Here is a 24,525-nt window from a genome sequence, read left to right as displayed (position 1 = left end):
TTCATCCTGCCAAATCTTGTGCATGGCACACAGGAAGGAAGGAAAGAGTCTCACTGGACTCTCAGTATATTTAGGCTGTGAACAAACATCCTGCTCCAAGTGCATCTGCACGGCTGGAAGCATCAACTGCCAGAAAACTGTCCTTGACTTCTTGTCACCCTCTCCTGTCTGCTGGCAGGAACACCCACGGCTGTGTTCCCTGCCCTGCTTTTCAGCTCAGCCACTGGTGTACATTAGCCATATTGGCTCCTTGTCCATGTGGAAGACAGGGCGTGATTCCAGGAGCAGCTCTGTGGACACATGTGAAGGAGAGTCCAGCCATAGCTGGACAGCAGGAGCAGATGTTGGTGTTGCCACAGGTTGCTGGTGCCATTTGTTCCCTCAGCTCTCAGAGGTGTGCGTGGGGGCACCGACTTTTTTCTTTCATATTTGCCAAAAGAGAATAAAAGCTGCAGCTTGCGGACATTGTTTTTACTGACCCCATTATAGCAAAGCAACCCCTCTAAATTAAAATCATGGTTACTGCACGTGTCATACAGTTTGGGAAACTGAATTATTTGAGGTGTTTGTTTTTTATAGATCGGGGATAAATCCCCCTTCTAGCATAAGCAGGTGCAATTTCATTGAAGCAAACACTGTTACAGCCCTGCCTGAATACTTGAATTTGGCAGTATATCCTGTCTGCCTTTTAAAGAGACTTCCCTGCTTGCAGTCAGCTGGAGTCACGTTGCAAATACGTTGCTCTGCTTGGGGAAAACTGGGAGAGGAAGAGTGCTGCGTGCTTCAGCTTCCCCCAAAGGCTGCCACTGTTGGAGTGGATGGCTCTGGGAAGTTCGCGGGCTGGAAACACACCGTGTATCGGTGAAGCCACGTTGCAGGGGGAGGAGAGGGCCTGCTTGGCAGGTCAGAGCGTGCAAATAGTGAATCCAGCGGGATGGGAGGAGAAGACACACCCACCTCGGTGGAGCCGTGCCCTTCGGGAAGCACCCGCTGGCTCCCAGCTGGAGCAGGAGCAGCATAGGCGTGCACAGTCGGTCAGGAGTGGGAAGCTGGCGCGGTGCGCTCCGGCTCGGTGCAGAATGAATGAGCTGCTGTTCTCGGGGTGAAGCGCGAGCGCGTGGTTGCATCCAGCGCACTGCATCAACCGGCTCCTGGATACACGCTGACGGCACCGGGCAGCGCCTTGAGTTGTGTGTATGTGTGTGTGTGTGCGTGACCTGCGTGGCTTGCATTGCTGTTGGCTACAAGAACGAGGTAAGAAACTTAAAAAGTGACATGAAAAACCCTCAGCCCGCCCTCTCCCCGCCCCCCCACCACAGGCAACAGTCTCATGGTAGGATTAGCCTTTGTTTCTTGCTGTATTTTTCAAAGCTATGGTCTGTTAGTCTAAAGCCTCTGTGTGGGTGCCTGTGAGGCAGATCACAGCTCCTGGTGTGACAAAAGGCAAGTCAGATCTCTTTTCTCCAAGAGCTGCCACTTAAAACCTTCGGAGAGCGCCGTGACTGGGCTGTGTGCTGAGCGGTGAGTGTTTGATGCTGCTCTCCCTCCTTTATCCCCTCACACGCTGCTCATTTGAGCAAAAAGCTAACTAATGGATCTTGATGCTTAAGGATCTTGGTGGGGGGTGCTATGGTTACAGCTCAAATTTACATGTTCTCAAGCTAGCTGCAGTTTACTGACTGCATATTGACCAGACTGATTCCGTAAAGAGTGATCATCAGCTGTTTTTATTGATAATGTTGTGTTAATAACTAAATAGATGCTGTTATGAATAGCAGAAACCTTGTTCAATGAAAAAGAGGTAACCTCCTTCTCCAAACAGTGCCTGTGCAATGATTTTTGTGTGATTCCCAGCTAACTTCTAGCCAGGTAGTCTAGGCTTCTTTAAACTCATAATTGCCAATTGAGATTGTTCAGTTTGAAATCTTTGTAGAGGTCCAAAAGTCTTTGACATTTTTAAGAGCAGAAGTGTTACACGGTGTGGAGGGATGCAGTGCAGGCATCTGAAAAGGTATTTTGTTGAAGTGAAACAGTTAATGGCTCTTCTGACAAAAGGGGAAACTTCGTGATTTAAATGTAATATATTGCCTTGAGGTCTCTGCTTTGCTTAATCCTATCTGTATTCATAAAGAATCTGCGGCAGGAGAAACGTCATTGATTTGTTAATTGATATATAGCTTTGAATCCTCATTATGTTGCATACTGAGGGAAGGGAGGAGAGACAAGCACATTCATCTTTTTCTTTAAACTCAGCAGCTTTGCTCTTAAATTAGGTCTCTCTTACCTTATGGAACCTCATCGCTCTCCTGTGCAGTAGTTTTTGCTTTCTTAAAGGATACTAAACATTGCTGACTCTTGATATTTATCAGTGAAATGCATGAAGTGTTTATTCTCTTAGAACTATGGCTTTAATTATGTTTTGGTAGCTGTTGCTTTACAGTTAATGTAATTATAACGACTTGTGAGTGAGGAAAATAATATTATTTAACCCTGGAGCATTTCTCAGTAAGAACTGTCTTATTTATTTTCATAAGGATTTAGAGGGAAGAGAAAGATTCTGTGGTTTTATTAAGTGATACCAGTTGGCTTTTTTTTTTTAATGAACAGATTAGTTTTCCTTTCTACAATAGTGGATGTATATAAATACATGAGATATCTCTATGCATGAAGTTAAGCACCAATCAGTCGAAATACAGATGAGGGTCAAATGAATAGTGGGGGGTTAGTATTTTAGATAATGAAGGTGTGTGCCTGTTGGATGTCTCTGCTGTGTAAGAGTCTGTCCGCTGTCCTGTTCAGCAACCTGTTCTGGTTTGCCATTGGAGCTGCCTGTGTTTCATGACACGAAGTAAAACTCTGTGTTACTGTGAACAACATTCTGATCTAATTGACATCAGAGTGCCTGATATTGATTCAGCTGCCCTGTGAAGCTTTGATTTGTGGCAGAGTGTGGACTTTGCTCCACTGTGGTTTAAAATAGGTTGAGATGGGTGAAGTCAAACCAGGTCAAAAAACTTAAATTTAACAATTCTAAATCAGGGAATGTCAATCCATTAATAAGTGTTCAGTTGAATCTCCTCTTATTAGAAAATATCTGCTGTGTTGCTGAATTTAGTTTGGTATCTGCCAAAGAAAATCCCATATTCATTTAGTGTGCACAGGTGAGGGAAATGGTAAAGTGACCTGAAATTGCTCTGTGATTACTAATGGAGAGGGCTTGAGGAGCAACAATGAAGTAGCTTGCCTGTCAGGTATCGATGTGATGTCTGGCACCCAAACCATCAGTGTGATTTAAAAATTCAGAGCCTCTGGTCTTAAGAGTAGAATTCAATTCTTTCAGAATGTGAATTCGTTTAATATGGCAGGCTGCCTCTTATTTTCTTCTTTAAAAATAGAGCCTGACTGGGTTATTGCAGTCTTCATAATATATGAAGCAACAGAAGGCTACATGAAGCCTTCAATTTTTAAGCAGAAATCTTCTTTGCTACCAGCGGTGAATTGCTTAAAAATTGATGGCACAGTCTGGTCCTCAGTGAACAAGGGATTTCTAGAGAGGGTGCTTTGCTCTGTCCTTGTGCTGTGGTGAGAGGCACAGAAACACAAGGCCACAGTGTTGGAGTAGTCAGTGTTGGAGCCCTGTATAAACCACTGCCAACTTCCTTTCAGTGAAAGCAGATCTATTTCCCTAATGGCATTCATGTGGTGGAACACGCAGTTAGCCAGACTCGGAGGGAAGCAACGATAATGAAGATATGTAAAGTCTTAGCTTCTCTACACTGTTAGCTGAGTGTGTCAGTCACAAAAGTGGTCGGGCCGTAGATTTAAATTCACTCTACCAGATCCAGGGAAGTACTAATGCTTAAACACATGCAGTGTCGTGCCTCTTTGCTCCAGTCTTGTGAATTGCTGGGCCCAAACTGATTGCAGTTCAGATAGAGCTTCATGAGTGTCAGGTGGAGGGGGTGTAGTTTGCAGAGCAGGGTGTTGCCACTGAGCCACACAGATTATCCACCTGCCAGTAGAGCCTGCATTACACTTCAGCTTGCCTAGGGGCACAGCTTGAATGTTACTGCTGTGCCAAACACAGGGTAATGGGGGATAAGGAAGAAGGAAGTGTCCATGTGGGGCGGTCCCTGGAAGGGATGCTGATCATCTCTAGATGCTGGAAGGTCGTGGGCTGTTTTTCTTAGAGGTCTTGTTCTTTTTCCCTCAGAAATGAATCTCAGTTGCCACGTAGCAGCCCTCACACAATTATCTAGATATCATCTTCCCACATTATTGTCAGGCTCTGGCTTGACTCTTTTAACTCAACAGCTTAGAAAAGGACATAGAGCACCATACTGAAGAACTTACACAGCTGCACTTAGGGTATTTCTGGCACTTTGAGCCATCAGTATAATCTGCTATGAAACTGAAAACTTCCCATGGCTCCTACTTAGCCTTGTGGTGCAATTTCATTTAGCATTTTTTTGTTTGTTTTGGTTTTTTTTAAGCTTAAAGATAAATCGTTCAACTCTATTTGAATTACCAGGATGTGAAAGGAATGCAGGCAAGTAGTTTTCTGTGTGAAATTAATTCATTAATTACAGAGCACTCTGTGAAGAGCTACTGGATTAATTTGAAAGCTGTAATTAACTGGTTAGAAGCAGGCTGCATCCCTGCTTGATATGCTTGCATCCCACAGTGTGAGAGTCCTACAGCCACGGCCCAGTCATTCCTCACTGCCTGGGGAAGCCCAGCAGCCCGACTGCTTGTATTTTTCTGTCACCTTTCTGCATTTCCTTCTCTTTTTTTCTGTTTCTGCTTCCGCAGTTGCAATGGTGATTATTCTGTATTTTGTACATTGCTTAATGGTGGAGGAATTAACAGATTTCCTTCAAGAGTTTGCACCAGCAGGTCGTGTTTTGTGTTTAATTCTGTTATGTTCAAAGTCTGCTAAGTCTTCAGACGTTTCTTTTCTCTCTTTTATTTATCCTTTTCCTCCTAGTACATTGTATCTAAATTGCTGACAGATTTTTCCAGTGAAAAGTTTTGTGCTGAGAAGTAATCACTGTTTGTCCACTTCATATAAAGCCAGTGATTAGTGCATGGAGAAACTGACTATATTCTCCTGGAAAGTTAAAATAATTCTATTATGATGATTATTAACAAGTAAGCATTGAAATACAGAATCCAGGGCTGTCCATGCTCATAAAATCTTTCAATATTTGCAATATTGAGATCTTTTTAACCTCTAAAATTATGAAGTGTTAGCAAGAGGCATGGTGAGATCCTTGTTGGTTGTGCAAAGCCCTGTAGAAAGCCCATGAAGCTGAAGCAAAAGTGTGAATGGAGCTTTGGTTGAGGAGTTCAGTCCAGGTCACCACTGGATATCAAAAAGAGGAAACTGCCAAGTTCACCACCTGGAAGGAAGCTGAGCAGAGGGCCCTGGATTACTTCTTCTTCATAAAACTGAGGTTCATGTTTCCATTTTAAAGTATCTGAGAATGATCATTATGGAAATACAGATACAGATCTTGAGTCTGACTTAGCTGCTTCCACTAGCTGCTTTGTAGAGTATATTGGGCAATTAAGATACACTGCCACTCTGTAAATGCTGAAAACAGTAATGCTAAGATGAAGGAGTCCTTAAGTAGGAAAAAAAATCCATTACAGGATCAGAAAGTAACTATAACAATTATTTAAATGGCTGAATCAACCCTTTATAGAGCAATTTGTCATCAGCTTCTCTCAGGAGCAGCCTCTGTTTTCTTTTGACAAGGAAAATAGGTCAGAGATGAATTGTGTTCTAAAAGTGACTGTATGCCAGCAGCTTAAGGAGTTGCAGCCTTTCTTTCTACTGGGAACTTGGCCTTCTGCTTTGAGCAGATGAGTGAGAAAAAAGAAGCCTGAAATTGTTCTTAAATACAGAGGTCACAATTTAGATCCTGCAAATGAAAAAGAAGAAAAAAAAAATAAGGGGCAGGAAAAAAAAACAGGTCACAAGGTTTCATTTGAAAAAGATACGCTCATGCTTGAGGCCATTTTCTGTGTGCTGAAAACTGTGTACCCTGCTCTCTGGCAGTGGAGGATGGCAGCTAAATGGCAGAGCAGAAGGGCAAAGTGGTCTTTCTTGCTTGTCTCAAAAAAAATAATAAATAAATAAGCTGGGGAATTCTTGAGTACACTGTTTTTGAGAGTAGTCCTAGCTCACGTTGTCCATTTGCATTCCTAATGTCTGGTGGTAGTCTCTAAAGCATCCCAAAATTTGGCGTCTGTTTGCTTGGGAATGTTGGACTTTGTGCAGAGTATCTTACAAGTCTGATCGGTGTATAATATGCACGTGCTCAAGAAGTGCCAGAAGAAAAATGCTACAAAAGTGTTTGAAGGAAGCTTGGGAGAGAGTCAACGTCCTAAAGTTTGTGGATGTTGTTGTGCAACCTTGGTAAAACTGGGAGATGTTTGTGATCAAAGCGTTAATAAAACCAGAATCCTTTTGCCAAGGATGCTAATTTTTATTGGCCACCTATGTTTATTCTTGTGACAGAAGTGCATAACTTAATGGAAGTACGGTTAAATGAGGGAGGATAAGAATCATAACATCTAGAACTTTGACAGTTCTTAACGTCTTGCACCATGAACTATATCTGTCAAGCTTACTAATTTCATTTTGGGGTACTGAAAGTAGATTTGAATGTGTTTCTTTTTCCTCTACAGACTAGGTACTAAAAGGACAAATATCTCAGTAAAATGTGAATTTGTTCTCTAGGCAAATATGACAAACAGGATTAACTGTGCTTGAATATTCGTATTTACTGAATGCTTTGTTTTTGATCTAAAGCAATTTTAAGGGATATGTGTATGTGTGCACTATGTTTCTAAGGTGTGAATATGAAATCTTAGTAGAACTCCGTACTACATAGTTTTCTATTTTCCAGGTGTAAAAAATAGGATTTCTAGAGGTCCATAGAGGTTCCCTTTGCATAGATACTGTCACTAGCTCACCTCAAATGTCATTGCTGAAGTAGACACGTGCTTCTCTTAAGCCTGAAGTTTCAAGCTCCTGGCTGTGACATGATTTTTGTGTTGTAGAAGTGTGTTTTAAAAATACAATCCAACATTTCCTTTAAACATTATTTAAATGCCACCATTTTGCAAAAGGCTCCTGGAGCTGGTATCCAGCAATTAAACCCTTAGCTATGTACGTATGCATCCATGCTCAGCTTCTGCTCCCACGTTGAATGGGTGCATTAGCTAACCATATGCACATTTAGTCAAAACCTGGCTTAGAAAGCCTGCTTTTATTCTGAATCTACTCATTAAGCCATTTCTAAGCAACAGATCAATTTCTGTAAGCTTCACAAACTCACTGAAGTGATATGTCTTAACAGGAGTCAGATCCTTTCCCTTCAGTGTGCCATCTTTAGTCCTGCCCTTAAGTAGGAAGGGTGATATTTCTACTTCACTGCTTTTTTCTCTATCAGAGCTAACCTGGATGGTGTAGGATCCCACAGGTCTGTGTATTGTGCCTGAATGATGCTCAGGTGGTCACTGGAGGGTAGTGCATGAGATGAAAGGGGAGTGGAGGATGCTGTTAGCAAGGGCCTGTTGGAGGGCTGGATACACAGATGCGCTTTGCAGCAGATGGCTCCTTGGTATGTGTCTTACTAACATAAAGTAGCTCTGCTCTTGAGAATGGTGGTTACTCCCATTGGGACACCACTGCCACGTGCATGGAGGGCTGTCCTGCTTTCAGGGATGGCTGGGGAGAAGTAGGCAGCAGCCCATCTAATTTCCCAGTGTGGTTACCCCTGTGTGTAAATGTCATGTGAAACCACATACTGTCTTTACCTGACACCTCCACACATGCGTGGACCTGTGCTTTCCTTTGCCCAGCCAAGGGCCTGCAGCCCCCAAGCAGAGGAGTCTGTCCCTGTTCTTCAGGAAAGGGTTGTACAGAGAGTGTGAGTTTGCTGCTGTGCTGCAGGAATATGAGCGTGCCTGAGGACTTTGTACTTCTGCTGTCAACTCAGTCCCTACATGAGGAGGTCACCCAGGCTGTGACATCTGCAGAACATGCAGTAGCACAAGCGAACTAAGAGCCTGAGCGTGTGAAAAAGGCATTGAAAAAACTTGCAGACCTGTATGTTCCTTCAGTTTAAACAACATAAAGTGTTCATATCCTCAAGAATTATTTCTGTTTGTTTTTTCTGTGCTTTACGTTGTTTGTATGTTTGTGTGCTTTAAGTAGTGTCATTTTGGAGGGGAGGGTTCATGCACTTTGTATATCTATTTATGCTTACCCCTTACTTACTTCCCTTATCTGTGCGTGATATTTTAAGCTCGATTACCTCCCAGTGCTGATATGTCTGTCCTGCCTCGCTAAGCTCAGCTGATGCTTGTTGGCTTCATTGCATGTTGCCAAAAATACAAGCTTGAGAGCAACAGGATTCAACTAAAATAAGCATTGAAGGCAAATAGTAGCAGGACACTGAGATACGCTGTGCTACAAACAAATAATGAATAGTAAATGTACAGCATACTTCAGCTACTCTGTCTCATCTTTTGCTGGAACTCTGTCTGTGTGAGTGCTTTCTAACTTGCTCTTTCTCTTTCTTCATGCTTTCGTGGATTCAGAGAGAGGTAAATGATTTTCATTTTCCTGTTATTCTTTGTGTTAATCTTTCCAGCATGCACCAAACAGCACTCCTATCAGTTTGCTTGTGAATACTGTCGTTCACAATCTCAGCTGCAATGAGGTGCATTTATGTCTCTGTCACCTTTCCAGCTTGCTATTAACAGTATTGTCAAGTCGAACTGTGTGGGTTTTTCCATATCTCAAGCCCTCAAGTACTGGAACAAATCAAGTTTATGCTATGTAGTGGATTTTGGTATTGGCTTCTGGTGTTCGAGTTTACACACTGTCTTTTTGTGTGTTCTGAAATGAAGGAAAGTTCATTATAATCTCTTCTTTGAGGAAAAAAATAATCTTATGCAAACTGCTGGGGACTCGAAGGACTAATTTTAGCAACAGTTGGAAATGTTGACGTTTTCTTGCAGTTTTTGGCATTGGATGTTTGAATGCAGCTGGGTTGGTCACTTGTCCTTGGAGTCAGATGAAAAGCTGTCACCAGCGTGTTTGATTTGTTTGGGTGCACAAAGGGACCCTTTGGGATTCCTGACATGGCTTCCCGCTGGTGGGAGCACACACAGCAAGGCATTATAGTCCCGTGCTCTGCAGCACAAGGGCTGTAGCCACACCAGGGCCTCCTGCTGATAGAATCATGTCTCACGGATGTGGCGCGGGTTTTGTTTGCTCTTCTAAATCGTAAGGACTTGATGCTGGGACTGGGTGGAAGGAATGCGGCTGAGAAATGCAAGCAGACGCTCAGGTTTGCTTTGTGGAATATAATGAGAATGCTTTCCAGGCTTGACCGGTTTTTAATCAGTTCTTTAGGCAGCATTGGCCTAGGGAAATGTTTGAACTTTCTTCATTATGGCTTTGCAATCTAATGTAGATTTCATGCATGTAGGAAGTGATGATCCTCCCAGACTAACGCTAGCAGAAGTGTGCTGCAAGCAGATTCGTGGGTAGTGTCTGTGCATGATTGCTTGTTCTCTGTCTGCATAATAAAGAGCAAAGGAGAAGTAGCCAGCATTGCTTATAAAGAGATTCTCAGTGGAGAGATTAACTGTTCTAGCGGTCTGCTGTCTTCTTCACTGAAATATGTGGTAGTGCTTTGAGCTCAACTCAATGTATTTCTTTATTAAATCTTCAAATATTCCCTACAAACAAAGGCCTACAACTTCCAATTAGATCTGGAAGATAGAAGTGTTGTTAGAAATATCTAAATACTAATGTGTCAAAATAAATTTACAGGATTTCCTGCAGAGGGGCCGCTTAGAGGTTCATAGGCATAATAACAACACGTTCGTATATTTTAAGGAAATATAGCATTCACGAAGGGTGCTAGACTGGCCATCCTGAAGAGTTAAACCAGCAGTGTGTGATGCCACAAAGTAGAAGGAGCAGCTGCAGCGAATTTGACAAGTTGCTTCATTTGTGTGTTTTCTCCTTGAAAAAATGGCAGTAGAAAATTGGTGGCCAGTGGTCAGTGTCTCCACTAGTTTTCTTAGGATCTGTCCCTGAAGGCCTGTCTTCATTTCAGCTTTTGTAAAAGCTGGACCGAGTCCTAAGCTGCTGCTCCTCCTGTTGCCTTACTGTGTCTGCCCAGCAGCTGGGGAGCAGCCGTGATCCACACCTGCCCCAGGCTCGGCAGGGTACACTGGGGACCTGCAGGCATGTGCTGTGGGAGTCCTGGATGCTCCACTGGGAATGGCCTGTGCTCCTGGCCTTACTCTCACCAGTGCCTTGCCAGCACTTTGAGATGGACTCTCAAGGAAAGTCTTGGTGGTGATCCCAATAAACATGATGGGCTGTCCTCCTTATCTTGTCCATGAAAGCAGTATTTTAGCCCTGGGACCGTGAGGTGAGGCTAGCGAAGAAGACTAGCATGGAACAAAAATCTTAACACTATAGTATTTGTTGGTGCACTTCGTTGACACAGTGGATAGATCAGGAGAGTGTCGTGCCTTGATGTAACTCAAGATCTCGACTCGTGACATGATCATGTAAATCTGTGGTTCTCTGAAAGGATGGATTGTAGCCCTTTTTGTTAAAAAGGGGCATGGTTTGTAGCATCCTCGTGCCTGGGGAGGCAGTGGTAGCAGGCCTGTCCTCTGCCCTGCACAGTGAGGTGACAGCCAGCATTGGCACATGGGGAATGGCTTCTGCATCTATGTCAGGTTCAGAGTGTTGGAAGGAAATTGAAGTGGAAGTTGTGCAAACGGTTTCAAGCCTGGAAGCGTTGGGCTCCAGAGAGCTGGGTTTGGGACATATTGCTTCCATGGAGGTTTTAACAAGCTAACTTGGATGTGCACGGAACTGTGGCAATGATAAGACATGAAAGAGTAACCGGGAAGCTGTGTGTTTTAGGGTTGCCAGATTAAAGCCTCTGAGTATTGCACAAAGCCAGCAAGTGACGTTGTCAAGAAGCGAAGCACACTCAGCCTTTCAGCAGGAGATAATTTGCACTATGCATTTTATGCATGAATTAGAAAAACAAGCTACATTGTTCCAGTGCCCTTTGAGGAGAATTTAATAAATGCAGAACTGATGTATTGCTTCAAGGGTACATTTCTTTAAGTTCTGCAAGGCTGAAATAAGAAAAGACTCCTAGAAGTCTCTGCTTCAGAGAGGATCTTAACTGCCCAGGCCAAAAACTCACAACCAGCATGTATAATGGTGGATCCACCTTCCATACTGGGTTGGAATTGGGCAGCAAGAGTTCTGCAAGCTGGAGCTGTTGGAGTAAAAAACTGCAAAGCTTTTGTATGGTTTTAGAAAAGCCAGAAGATCTTTGATTTTTGTGATGTATCTTTACTGCATGGCTTCCTGCACCTGAACTTGCTCACCATTTGTGACATTAGAATTCTTGTGTCTTGGAAAAAGCCTCATGAAAGAATGGGCTTGTTGGGGTTAATATTTATCCCCTTTTCTTCTCACGTGACTTCTCTCCCTTTCCTTGCTTTTCTCCTCTGCTCCTTTATTCTTCTCTCATGGACGCTGTGTTGCCTTTCCCACTGTGTGTGAATGGCAGCCTCCTGCCAGATGGCATCTGACCCCACTCTGCCGCTGTGGTGGCTCCTCTCCCCTTTTTTTCCTTTTTCTTTCTTTTCATTTTTTCTTTTATTTCCCCCCCACAACCCTCCCCTCTCCCCTCATTCCATCCTTTTCCACACATCTCTGGGCAGCTGTAGGCAGTAAAGCAAAGCAAAATCTGAAGGTTATGGGCTCAGGAGCCCGTTTCATTGCAGCCCAGCAGGGTGTGCTCTGTGATCCCACAGTCACAAGACACACATACGGTGCACACTGATACATAGAAACAGTCATTTCCTGGAGGCACTTTTGGGTGAATTTGAATCAGTTTTAAGCTGAGCCTAGAGGATATCATTTTCTTCTTCAAGGATTCTTGTTACAATTTGTAATATATAAATCCACAAAGCAATTTACCTTTTCCTGCGTATGTATCATTTTCATACGGCTGTTCTAAATACCCGCAATTCAGTTTTCATTGATAAAAGTAGAAAATCCCTTATTTTCAAGTTCAAGGCTGGGCTCTTTCTTTTCTTTTAGGGGTTAATATAATTCTGCACTCCTTGGGAAAAGTAAGAAAAGGCAGTGGAGAATGTGATGGTTTTTCAGACTGTACTTAATTGGGATGTCTCCAAGGACTGTACCCTAATAGTGGCAAATGGCCGCGACTGCTATTCAAACAGAACAGCATTAGCATAAATCACAGTTAGTGTGATTATATTCATCCAGGGTTGAGCAGCTAAGTGATGCCTAGCCAGGTGTTAAATAGGTATGGCTATCTAAGTTCTAGTCAATTACTGTAGACATTTGCCAATTAAGGAGGGTAAAGGAGCAAATAAAAATGAAATTTCATTCCACTTAGCACCTTACATTGTCTTTGCAGTTCTCTAATTGCTTTTTAAAATGCCTCTCTGTTGTATTTTAAACTATTCAGCAGAGCCAGTCTTACCTGCTTGTGCAACAAAATAGATTTTTCTACCCATTTTCTGGCTTTTTTCCAGGCTAATTTACACCCAGTCCCTATGTCCTGAAATGTACTAGTGGATAAGGTTCTATATGTGCGCATGATTAAAAATAATCCCAGTGCCCCTTCTCTGTAATGCCATACCAGCAGAACCGGTCTGCTTGTGTTGTGAACTTGAAGGAATATGGAAATGGAATTCATTGTTCTCCCACTAACCATCTTGCTGCTCTCCCCACTGACATGAAGGGAATTTTACTAGGAGCTGTGGTTCAAATCCTGCTAATTTCACATGTGCCCACATCCCGTGGAGAACAGCAAGACTCCAGCTGGATGAGATGGGATCTGTTTATTCTGTGCTAGTTTTGTATCCTCCCCTCGATTTCTTAAAGGCTTTTCAGTTTCTTCTTCCCTTGTTTTCCTAGCAAGATGTAAAGGCAGGGGAATGGTGTGAGGAGGTATTTGCCCTTTTCCATAAATTTCTATTGCAAGCACGTTACTCAGCACTTCTTCGTTATCGAAGGGACTGGTTGCCCATAAATCTCACTTAAATGTTAATCAGCTTCAAGTGAGCTGCTGTGGAATGAAGGTTTACAGAGTAAGTGACCCAGAAGGGATCTGAAGTGAAAGAAGCATCAGAGAGCAGTCTTGGGGTTTACTTGGTATTCAAGGCTTTGGACAAATAAATTGTTGTCTTCTGGTCCTGTGCAGGGAAACATTGCTCCCAAGTTTTATTCTGTTAGCTGTGGTTTTGAGATTGGTTAGTATGGAGCGATCAAAGCCATGCCCTTCTTCCCACAGAGAGCTCTGCTCTCCCTGTGCTTCATAGCCAGGTCCCTGCTGCCAGCCTGCCTGCTGGGGTGCTCCTCAGAGCGTGGCAGGTAGGTGACTTCAGGAATGAAGGGAATCAGCCATATTGTTTGTGCTCTGTCAAAACAGAAGTGGATGATGTGCTCGCTAATTTTGATTGATGACTTGGAAACAGCTGGTGCTGGCAGGGCTGTGTGTGATACACTGCCCCCGGTTTTAAGGAGCTTGGATTTCCTTCTCTGCCTCAGCAGGCTTACAGATGATCATCTAAAGGTTTATGCATGTTCACAATTTCCATATGTAATTAGCTGATTTACTTTGTTCAAGCTGTTCAGGTACTTAAAGTGAGGCACTGGTGTGTGTGTGTGTCTCAAACGCCACTGCATGGGCTTTATTAGCTCTCAGTAGTCAAGATTGATGTGCTAGCTGGTGTCTCATTTGCTGCTGTAATTGCGCTGTAATTTCACACCACCTTGCTTATACAACGTGTCCTGTTAACGCAGGAATATTTACCGTAGCAGCAGGAGCAGACACCACTGTCTGAGGCTGAGGCCTCCCGGCTGCTTGGTACATACAGTATCCCAGGGAAGGGCTGCTTCTCCTGCTCCTTCAGGCTGATGGTGCCTGAGTGGGATTTCACAGGGTGGAGAAAAGGCATTTCTTGGTATCCCTGGGCAAACACCAGAGCAAGCAGCAAGAGCGTGAAGACGTCTGTGGTGGAGAGTGCTGGGTCACCTGCATGTGGAGGCTTTGCCTACCAACTCTGTCATCTTGCCACTGAGCAAAGGTCAGACCAGCCATTCTTAAGCTGCCTGAACCTGAATATGTCATCCAAACCACCATGACTCGCTTTGTCCCATCTTATTTTTATTAATGACAAGTTTCTAGCCAATAGCTTTCAAGCTACCAGGATGTGCTAGTTATCCTCTGTGTGCAGCCCCTCACAGGGGATGGCCCCATCTCATCCTGCTGCTGCACTGTGCTCCTTGGGCTCCGGGTTTCTATTTTATTTGAATGGGGATCTGCACAGCACAGGCAACTCAGCCAGACAATGCAGGGTAATAAAACTACTCATCTTGTAAAGGAGCCCATAAGTCATTCATTTACACATCCTTGAAGGAATATTATCAACTTGAGGTTAATACTCACAAATAGTAATAAATAGCCATGTCACCCCAAAAACAACGGACCTTGATCCAGCAATGAGGTATGTGCAGCAGATTGCTTGCTTGTGCATCTTTGCTAGCCTACGCCTAAGATTCCAGCCAGCATGTTTATTTTGCATGCGATTCCAGATGGAAATCTCTATTTTATTTTTGAAGTGCTCAGGAAGGAAAAAGCCCATCTAAAGAAAGGCTTTGCATGTGTAGAAGAAATGCTGCAGTTGTTTCCAGGACTCTCAGTGAACTTGCAGTGCAGCAAAGGGGAAGAAGGTGCTGAAAGGCTGTTGTGGATTATGGCTGAGGTACTTGGGAGGAGGCTGGAGCAAGGAGACCTCCAGGCATCTTAACGGACTGCCTTTTCTGGGGTTATTGCTGTGGGATTTGCCACAAGTCATGAGCCGCTGGGTTAAAACATGCCTATGTCATTCCTCCAGTATTGTCTCTTTGTAGAGTGCCTGTGTCACATGTGCAGACAGAGCAAAGCAGAGGAGGAGCTCCAGCCTGCTTGCAAGCATCCGGGCTAGGAGCAGCCACCCCTTTGCTGTGAGGATTCATTACTGACAAAATCTAGCACTGCCAAACTAAACAGAGGCAATGTACTGAACTTCAAGACAGTGTTCCTGTCTGTGGGGCTGGAAGTCCAGCTCTCCATCAGCCAACTGCATCCTGGCGTGCCTTCCTGTGCTGCAGAACCAGCCTCAGGTTCCTCCTCAGTGAAAGGGTTAATCTATCCCAGGAGGGTCATGAAGCCAATTAGCACTACAGGGACAGAGTGATGGGCTCTTAAAGCAGAGACAGCCCCTAATTCAATATCTAAATGGAACGTGTCCAGCCCTGACACTTTCTTTATACTGTGCTCATGCCTTGACTTTTCCTGAAGAACTTCAGTTCTTAAACAGCCCGAGAACAAGGAAGCACCATACTGGCATTAGAAAGCTGTACTGTGGTGAGGCAACTAGTTGGGACAGTGCAGAAAGTCTCTTTTGAAGGGAATCCTTATTTAACTTCTGAAAAAATAAGGTCAGATATTTAGGCCAATTAGTTTGAGCAAAGCTCAGCAGGTTCACATCTCTCTTATGCAACCAGATCTCTAATTACTGCCTGCGTGTTTTAAACACTTTTATGTATATATATAGTCCTTCAAAATGCGTTCTTTTCCTACCTAGATCACCATTTGCCTTTTTTCATTTTCTTAGCATTTAAAAGCTGCGTGTGGTTCTTGTCTTATCCTGTAACTCTCCTTTGTCTTTAGTAAGAACATGTTTTTCTATGTATTGACAATTCCTTTTGGAGCTATGGGTGTTATGTTCAATGAATTACCAGTGTTAGGAAACTGGAATGAGATTAATCATCATCACTTACGTATTCTTTTCAGAGGAATGCAGTGTATTAAATTAGTAGATATGCATTATCTAGGTTGTGTTTTATTTAATAGCTGAAACATACACATGTTAAAGGAGAGGTGAAGTAGGTATTACTGCTTCTAATGCGTCAATTCATTTTGTTTGTGCAGAGACTTTGCGTATGTGGCAAGAGACAAAGACACCAGAATTCTGAAATGTCATGTGTTTCGATGTGACACGCCAGCAAAAGCCATCGCCACAAGTTTACACGAAATCTGCTCAAAGGTAAGTGGATGTAAGGTCATCCGCACAAGTCTGCTGCAAGCTTCAGTGTAATACACACGATCAGCAGCCTCACACTGTTAGCTTTATACCTCTGGCGGCCAGTAATGGTGCAGGGAGTCTGTAAAGGACGCAAAGGAATAGGAGTAGTGGGAGGATGTGCATTTAGATTAGAGGACAGTGATACCTGTATTTCACTGACGAGCATATATAGACTGAGAGTCTTCTTGAGTAATAAAGAAGTTGTGTGCTGAAAATGCACAAGCACCTGGCATCTGCTATCTGATACAATCGGCCTCTTTGCTGAACCAGGGCTTCTCCCTAAGCTAGTGAGTATCATTTTTCATCCTCAGGTGGGAATACTGCCAAGTGTCCCCTTGAAAGATAATACTTCCAAAATATGGGGGGGGAGCAAAAGTAAAAAAGGAGGAAGGAAAAATAAATCAAAAGATAAATTTGCCAGAAGTATCTGCAGGTCAAGCGTCATTCACTGGAACTCTAGTCATCTCTATAGCTTAATTACTGTCAATAGTCATCAGTGTTAAAGAAGCAAATAACAGCATTTCATATTTTAGCTTTGGAAGACCTCTCTTAACTTCCCTGGGACCCTTCTCAGATGCATATTTGTAGGGAATGATCATCCAAAGTGGTTGTTCGGAAGTGTTTTCCTCTTGTTAGTATTGTGGGGGAGGAACATGTTGCATTTTGCATGGGATTTTTAATGCCAGAAGAAACATAAAAATGGAAGAAAAAAATGTCATGCAGCAAAAGATGGAACAGAGAGGTACATGAATAATGGACACACCTCTGTCTGTGTTCAAAATTTGGTTCTTGCAGTGTTACTCCTCATAGTTTTTCTGTTGATAAAAATGGCTAGTTTTCTCATGGTTCCGTTCTCCTTTCATCTAGTCTCAAACACCTCTTAGGTTCAGTATGTAGATAAGGAGTGGTGAATAAGCCACGGGTAAGCTGAAGTAATTTATGAAGAATAAGTCATTAAGTCCCATAGGTTCTGACTAATTTTGGAAATTAGAGTGCTAATAGGAGTAGATTTGATACTTGGAGCTACTACTTTACAATATCTTTTGAACAAAACAATGCTGTATTGTCATTGTCTTACTCAGATTATGGCTGAACGGAAGAATGCTAAAGCTATGGCTTGCAGTTCAATGCAGGAGAGGGCAAACGTCAGCCTTGATGTTCCTCTGCAAGGTACCATATGTTACTGCTCGTGTCCGTGGAATGGTGCAGTTTCAGATATGTTTTATTTCTGGTGCTGTTTCTGACCAAAATGGTGTCTGTTGGTTGGGGAGTCTTTTAACCAATTTATCTGACTGTGAGCTGGTATTGTATTAAATGTTTTTATGTATTGATCCTGTTCACAGGAATACAGTCCTGTTAATTTATGTCAGGTTGTACATTCAGTCTTTTATTTCCAAGTACAACTCTTGCAAACACAGTCTGTCATACTTGTGGCTACTTGTGTATATTGTCCAGTTCATATAAAAAAACTTCTTGAGACAGCACAGATCATCCAGATTTGCCCTAAAAGCAAAATACACTCCAGTTAATCACATGGATTCATGTAGAACTGCTCCCTGCAGGTTTCACTACAATTTTGGCAGCTTCCAAGGCAAAAGATACAAGTGGGTTGTCATCCACCTTGAGGATCTTTTGCATGCTCTACTAAAGAAAGAAGTTCTACTAAGAAAGTTGCCTTTGCGTGCATTATTAGTCAAAACTTAATAGCAGCTGTTTAGAAAATTCTCCATGAGAACAAATGTTACCACGTGTCAGCTTTACAGGAAACTGGATGCTTTCAGATCCAGCAGTTCATCCTGATTACCCTACTCCTAATCCATGCATCAACTTGTGTAATTTTCTGCTCAGACAGCAGTATTGATTACTCATAGCTCGTGTTGAATGTATTAAAATGGATGATGTTAAAAAGATTCCAGATTTTACATAGTTATGCAGTGAAAAATAGGTCTGTATGTCTCAAAGGCACATGCATTTATTTATTTTTTTTAATATGCCAGTAGCATAATGTGACCCTATTTTTAGTGTAGATGAAGAATTAAATGATGCAGTGTTCTAATTCCCTTAGAAGTTATTTGGCATTAGTCTTGTCAGAGGGCGCGGAGATTTGTTTTAATTAGTACAATACCTTCAGAGTATAATTACTTGATAAACTGTTTTCGGTTATTGATGAAAGTCTTCTTCCGAGCCGTGAGTAGCAATAAATAAAAATCTATATTTGTTCCCATGCAGTAGATTTCCCAACACCAAAGACAGAACTGGTGCAGAAGTTCCACGTCCAGTACCTGGGAATGCTACCTGTAGCTAAACCTGTGGGTACGTGTTACATATTTCTGACTTCAGAGGGAACTTGCATAAACCCTTAAGGGCTGCATTCTGACTAGCCAAGTGTAAGAGCCTGATTTTGGAGTGGGAGCAGTTCCTGAACTTCAGAGTCATAAGAGCCAGAGTTGAAGTGCATTCAGCACTTCAAATAAATGTGTGTTGTGCAACTGGAGTGCTTTGGGAGCTGGTAAGAAAGCATTTTCTTTTTACCGCTTTCTCTGAATATGAGCTCTGTTACTGATGAGAAGGGCCTTAGAGGACTGAAATGGTGCAGCAGTTAAACAAGATGCTAACGCATTTTTAATATGCCAGAGGCACCTGATCTGCTTCTGCAGATGAAAAAAAAAACAGCTTCAAAACCCATCATCATATTCATTTAACTGAGTTCAAAACCATTTACTACTGTGTACTACTATGTGAAAATAATGCTTACTCATACACATTTACTTCTGTTTTAGGAATGGATACTCTGAACAGCGCTATTGAAAGTCTGATGGCTTCCTCTAGCAAGGAAGACTGGATGCCAGTTACCATGAATGTTGCTGATGCTACTGTCACAGTCATCAGTGAAAGAGTAAGGCAGACTGTCACGTTCAAAACACGTTTAACACTAGTGCTGAAAACGAGGAACTCGTGAGCATTAGAAGAAAGTGTTCATTTTTCCTGGGCTTCATTTGCCTTTTTTGTATGTTATTTCTTTGCGGGGCTGTACCACCATTTTAAAAAGACTGTTACTACTTGTGTCAGCTTCAGCTTTATTTACCATTCCGAGCATGTCCTTAGGAACATAAATTATTAGTAACCTTTAGATGCTTAAAACGAACACGGTATTATCCTTCCTAGAAATGCTGGGTCTGTGATGTTGTAGGCTAAGCCATAAGGAACAATCCTAAGTTCTAACCTGTATTTCCTTTATTCTTTCTATGAAAGCCAAGAGCAAGACTACAATTTGTGTTTCACATCACTGTCCTTCAGTAGAGCATTTTTCATAGATATGAGTAAAATGAAACTTTCAAAGAATGTTTTACATCCGCATCTGTTGATTAGGTCCTAAAGCCACATCTCTACATACCAGTAATAGGGGACTATCTTTAGAAGTCACAACCGCCATGCATTTCTTCACAAAACTGCCATGTTTGTTTTAAACATGCAGTACTACAATGCATGATATGCTTCAGTGCTAAATCTCCAAGCCCTTGTGTTCTGCTGGTATCCCAGAAGGGAGGACCCAGCCCAGGCTTTCGCACACCAGGTATACACAGAGGAATGTCACAGAACTGCGTCAGTGTTCTCTCCCTACTTAACTTAACACTGGAAGTAAAATTTCATAGAATTTCTGATAGTAATGAACAATCATTTTGTTTGTAACCAGAATGAAGAGGAAATCGTGGTGGAATGTCGTGTGCGGTTTCTGTCCTTCATGGGAGTAGGCAAGGATGTTCATACGTTTGCCTTCATTATGGATACAGGAAACCAGCATTTTGAGTGCCACGTGTTTTGGTGTGAACCAAATGCAGGCAATGTGTCAGAAGCTGTTCAGGCTGCTTGTATGGTAAGTGACTTTATTTAAAAGGCATCTAATAGTATTTAGATTTTCCACTACCTCAGCATATGTATTTCCAAATGTGCTGTTAATTTCCTGAGATATAATAAGATAAAACCTAGCAATTTGGATTCTGATATATTTAGTAAATTAGAAATAATAGTATATTAGAATAATAATAATAATAATAATAGTATATTAGAATATAATATAATATATATATATTATAATATATAATATAATAATATATAATATAATAGTATATTAGAATAATAGTAAATTAGTGTGCCTCCGGTGGCGCAGTGGTATAAGTTGCTGCTTACAACACCAGAGGCCCGGGGTTTGAATCCCTCCAGTGGCGTAAGTGGCAGAAATGCTGCTCTGCTACACAGAGGGCTCGAATCCCGGGAGTTGGACTCGATGATCTCTAAGGTCCCTTCCAACTCACACGATACTGTGATACTGTGTGAAATAAGCTTGAAATGTCGATTTAGTGAACTATGCTCCTTTAACATCTGACCTCCTGAACTACTCGACACCTGTGTAAGACCTGTTCTGAAGTTACAGAAGTTATCTAATGCTGGAATGATATTTCTATGTAACCCGGTGACAATGTAGTGGAAAAATAGTCCCTGTTTAAGAAAACTCATTTTTCAGTTTTCAAAGAGCTGTTGCTATGATTTAGTATCTGTCATGTGCTAACAAACAGTTTCTGCTAAAAGGCTGACAAACTAGCGTCTTGCTAACTTCATCAGGGCTGTTTGTCACAGTCAAAATGGAAGTTTGACCGTACTTCATGAGAAAGTATTTTAAATGTATTTTAACTGCACTGGAAGTAATGGCTACAGTAAGGAGTGCAGAATGCTTCTGCTTTGTTGCAGTTACGGTATCAGAAGTGCTTAGTGGCCAGGCCTCCTTCGCAGAAAGTTCGGCCTCCCCCACCGCCTGCAGATTCGGTGACCAGGAGAGTCACAACCAACGTAAAGAGAGGAGTGCTGTCCCTCATTGACACTTTGAAACAGAAACGCCCAGTCACCGACATGCCGTAGCTGCGTAAGAGAGAAGATTCTCCTAACTTTTAACTGCAGATAACAGTAGCTACACTAAGGAAAATGAACTGATGATGTTTGGCCTTCCATTCCAAATTGCTGATGCTTTGTCTTAAGAGAATTTATCTGTATCAAAGCAATGCTAGACAAGCATGTTATCTCATTCTTGCCACCATCGTTTGATATGAAAAGAAGCATGAATAATTTTTTTCCTGTCAGTGAGTTACATTGTGAGCAATGGAAGGTCTGTTTGATTGTAAATACGTGAACATTACCTGAACTCACACAAAGAAAGAATATGGCCACGTCCTTCCCAGTGAACTCATGCTAAAGTCCTTGGAGTGAATGACGCTTGAGTTGATGGTTTCACCGTCTTGAGCTGGATTTGTCTCAAACCAATCTTAAGTCCTACAGCACTTTGGTTCTCGACACTGGAGTAGATACCAAGGATCAGCTACCATTGGATTACTGCAGATTAAATACCAAGTTTTATTTTTTACAGAACTAACCTGTTAATTTTAAATTGTTTGTCAGGGTTGGTCTGCCTGACATTCATGTGAACCGTTGTCATTTGATCTCTGTTTGTACATTACAGTCGTAGGCAGGAATCGTTTGATACCAAACCAATGCTGAAAAAACCTGGGAGTGTTTTCAGTAATTGAGTACAGGGTGATCCACTGAAGCTTTTCATCTTTAATCATACAGATGCGCACATTGGTTGTTAAATACATCATCCGTAATTGTCATTAATTCATCAAAAACACTGATTGTTCCACATAGGGCTCGCACTGATCAGGAAAGAGTTGGTCAGTAGTTTTACTGTCTTAAAACTCTCACAAAAGCAAAAATGTTACAGATGTTTTCTATATGAGTGTTTGATCAAATGTTCAGTTCCGCGTCGGGTTCCAGTCCTCCCCTCTGAGTTTGCTGCTGAATACTTAGCAATGCCACAAATAGAACAATCATGTTTCTGGTTATTTACTGAATTTAATGGAAACTCCTCTAATGATCTGTGACAAAATCATGAGAGTTGTTTTCTAACAGGACGTTGCTTCAAGTGGGACAACTTCATTTCAGTACTTTTGCTCCAAAGGTCTCCTGTAGTAGCCTTGATCCACACAACTGCAGATTCTGACAGAGTCAGCACAGAAACGCCCCTTTCAGTGTCCTGTGCTGATCTTCAAATGCAGCTACGCATCTTTTTCCCTTTGCCACCTTCTGTTTAGACCTGCAGATTGGTACAAATTTAGGAAATGGAACATAAAAGATATTTTTAACTAACGTTAGAAATGTTTTGCCTGCATTTATATATATATATATGTTCCAAACTGTATCTGTCTCCCAAGTCTGCAAATCTGGTCATGTTGTAATTTTAGAAGAACGTTGTTTTTACAAGAACCATTTTTTTACTTTACTGTGCCAGAGATTGTTATAAACAAGATTGTTATGAACAAAGAATGATTTTTTTTTTCTTATTTTAAAAAGTCAGCAGCAATACCTGGGCAAAACATGTTAAGAATACAAGGGGAAAGAGCGATGATTCAAGAAATGCCTGCGTTGGAAACATGGAAGAAACACTAAAACACATTTAGCCTGATGTATGAGCAAGTGTCGGTGAAGCCTGGCCATGCAGCTGTAGCATTCTAAATGCAGCTCTATAGAATGCCCTCTAAGGAGCGGAGCCTCCACGATATTCAAGAAATGTTTAGATGTTGTCCTGAGGGAAATGTTGATGGTAGGTGGATGGTTGGACTGGAGGATCTTAGAGGTCTTTTCCAACCTTGGCGACTCTGTAATCTCAAATCTCTGCATAACAGAGTTTCTATTCCCAGGGCAGTGAAGCAATCCTGTCCCATCCCAAGTCTTATGCTCCTACTGTCTCCTTTGTACCAGCTCTGTTGCTTGTGCAGTTGGAGGAGAAGTCCAATCTGCATGATGTGAGTAAACTCCAAAACTGACCCTGCTGGCCACGTGGCTGTGCAGATGACAGGGAGAGCAGGAGGGGAGGGGAGGCAAACCCTCCTCTTTCAGCCGCAGCAACCTTTAAACTGACCATGAAGCCAGATTTCAAAGCATGGAGATGACAGATGTGTATCGGCTTATTCCTGTTTCTCCAGTTCCTAGTACTGATCCCACTTAAGTCTGACAGGAACAATGTTTAAAAAAAAATCACTTCCTCTCATGGCTGCTATCAAAATGTGTCAGCTCACAATGTCGTTAGGTGAGGTCATGAATTTAAAGGGTATTTCCTTATTCATCATAAGACAACTGAATCAAACTTTGTTTTATATACAGAAAATATTTTGACAGTGTCTTTCTCTGTTAAAGTTCCAGATGGAAACTCCAACATTTAAATTTGTTTTACAGCAAAGAATTTTTAACAGTATAATCAAGTTCAGTAGTGCTGTCTACACAGTGCTTCTTTTCCCCAAGACAGGAACAGTCCATGTTTAAACCAGACCAACACTTGGGAAACAGCATTTCAAAGGTAAGAAGCCGTGTCAGAAGTCTTTACACATCTGTGTTGCCAAGGCTCTGAACACAGAGTTTTCACTGGCAAAAATGTGCAGCTGCAGGAAGGGCTGAGGGAAAGGAGAGAGGAAGGTATTTGAGAAGCTGTAGGTCCCCCGAATTTCTTGTCTGTTACCAAAATGCTGTTGATTTTGCAAATATTTAAGTAGTTTGTTTCATGGGACAAAGCTATCTGGCCTTTTGGCTGCAGTAGAACTCCTGAGTTTCTAAAGTGTTAAACACACACCTGGGTGTTTGCAGAATCAACACCTAAAGTTGCAAGGCTCGTTGTCTTTTATCACGCAACGTACTGAGGCGCTCTTTAACCATGGCCAAAAATGTATGTATGGCATACGCGTGTCCGAGTAACCAGCACTGTTTTATTTGATGTTATTGCAACCCTTCAGTTATCTATGCATTTTTTATACTACCCAGCAATTCTGTAAGCAGGCAGCCATGCATTCACTATGCCTTGTATGTCTGATGCCATATTTTAAATTAACCTGTTAAATACAGCTTAAAATATTTTTATTTTATTTATTCTATTTTTACTGAAATATCCTGCGTTATGATGTCGATGTATTGTCTTTACTGGACGTGATCTTGTAACATTCTCTACGCTGTATACTATAGGTTGCCTAAAAAATAGGCGACTTTGTAATTATTTGTAGTCACATTTTTATTGAAGTCTGTAGAAAAATCATGTAAAGCGAAGCTGATTTCATATTTTTTTCAATGCAAGTAGTAAACTAGAGGTAAGTATCACGCATCGCTCACGTCGTTAATGTGCTCCCTTGCAAAAGCAAGGAGATTTATATTCACTGTCAAAAATGAAAGATAAAAGCCTTTCTTTTGAAACCCGCA

General features: G+C 42.0%; 1 protein-coding gene across 26 annotated transcripts in view; it reads left to right on the top strand.

Annotated features, from left to right (window-relative positions):
- The window catches only part of APBB2 (amyloid beta precursor protein binding family B member 2), a 159,773-nt gene extending 135,248 nt beyond the window's left edge, over positions 1-24,525 (top strand). For 23 of the 26 annotated variants that reach the window (XM_072336661.1, XM_072336654.1, XM_072336657.1 and 20 more), the window contains 6 exons: positions 16,083-16,197; positions 17,319-17,406; positions 18,466-18,549; positions 19,017-19,132; positions 19,931-20,110; positions 20,983-24,525. In XM_072336661.1, the coding sequence (XP_072192762.1) occupies positions 16,083-16,197; positions 17,319-17,406; positions 18,466-18,549; positions 19,017-19,132; positions 19,931-20,110; positions 20,983-21,150 (751 nt within the window). In that variant the 3' untranslated portion in view covers positions 21,151-24,525. Of the gene's footprint in view, positions 1-574; positions 1,255-1,371; positions 1,522-9,203; positions 9,372-16,082; positions 16,198-17,318; positions 17,407-18,465; positions 18,550-19,016; positions 19,133-19,930; positions 20,111-20,982 lie in introns of those variants that run through there. The other 3 variants (XM_072336674.1, XM_072336673.1, XM_072336672.1) reach the window with 3 other exon arrangements.

The sequence above is a fragment of the Excalfactoria chinensis genome, chromosome 4 (assembly GCF_039878825.1).
Source record: "Excalfactoria chinensis isolate bCotChi1 chromosome 4, bCotChi1.hap2, whole genome shotgun sequence".
In the NCBI taxonomy this organism is placed as follows: Eukaryota; Metazoa; Chordata; class Aves; order Galliformes; family Phasianidae; genus Excalfactoria; species Excalfactoria chinensis.
Note: the sequence above shows the minus strand (reverse complement) of the source record. Positions and strands in the feature narration are given on the sequence as shown.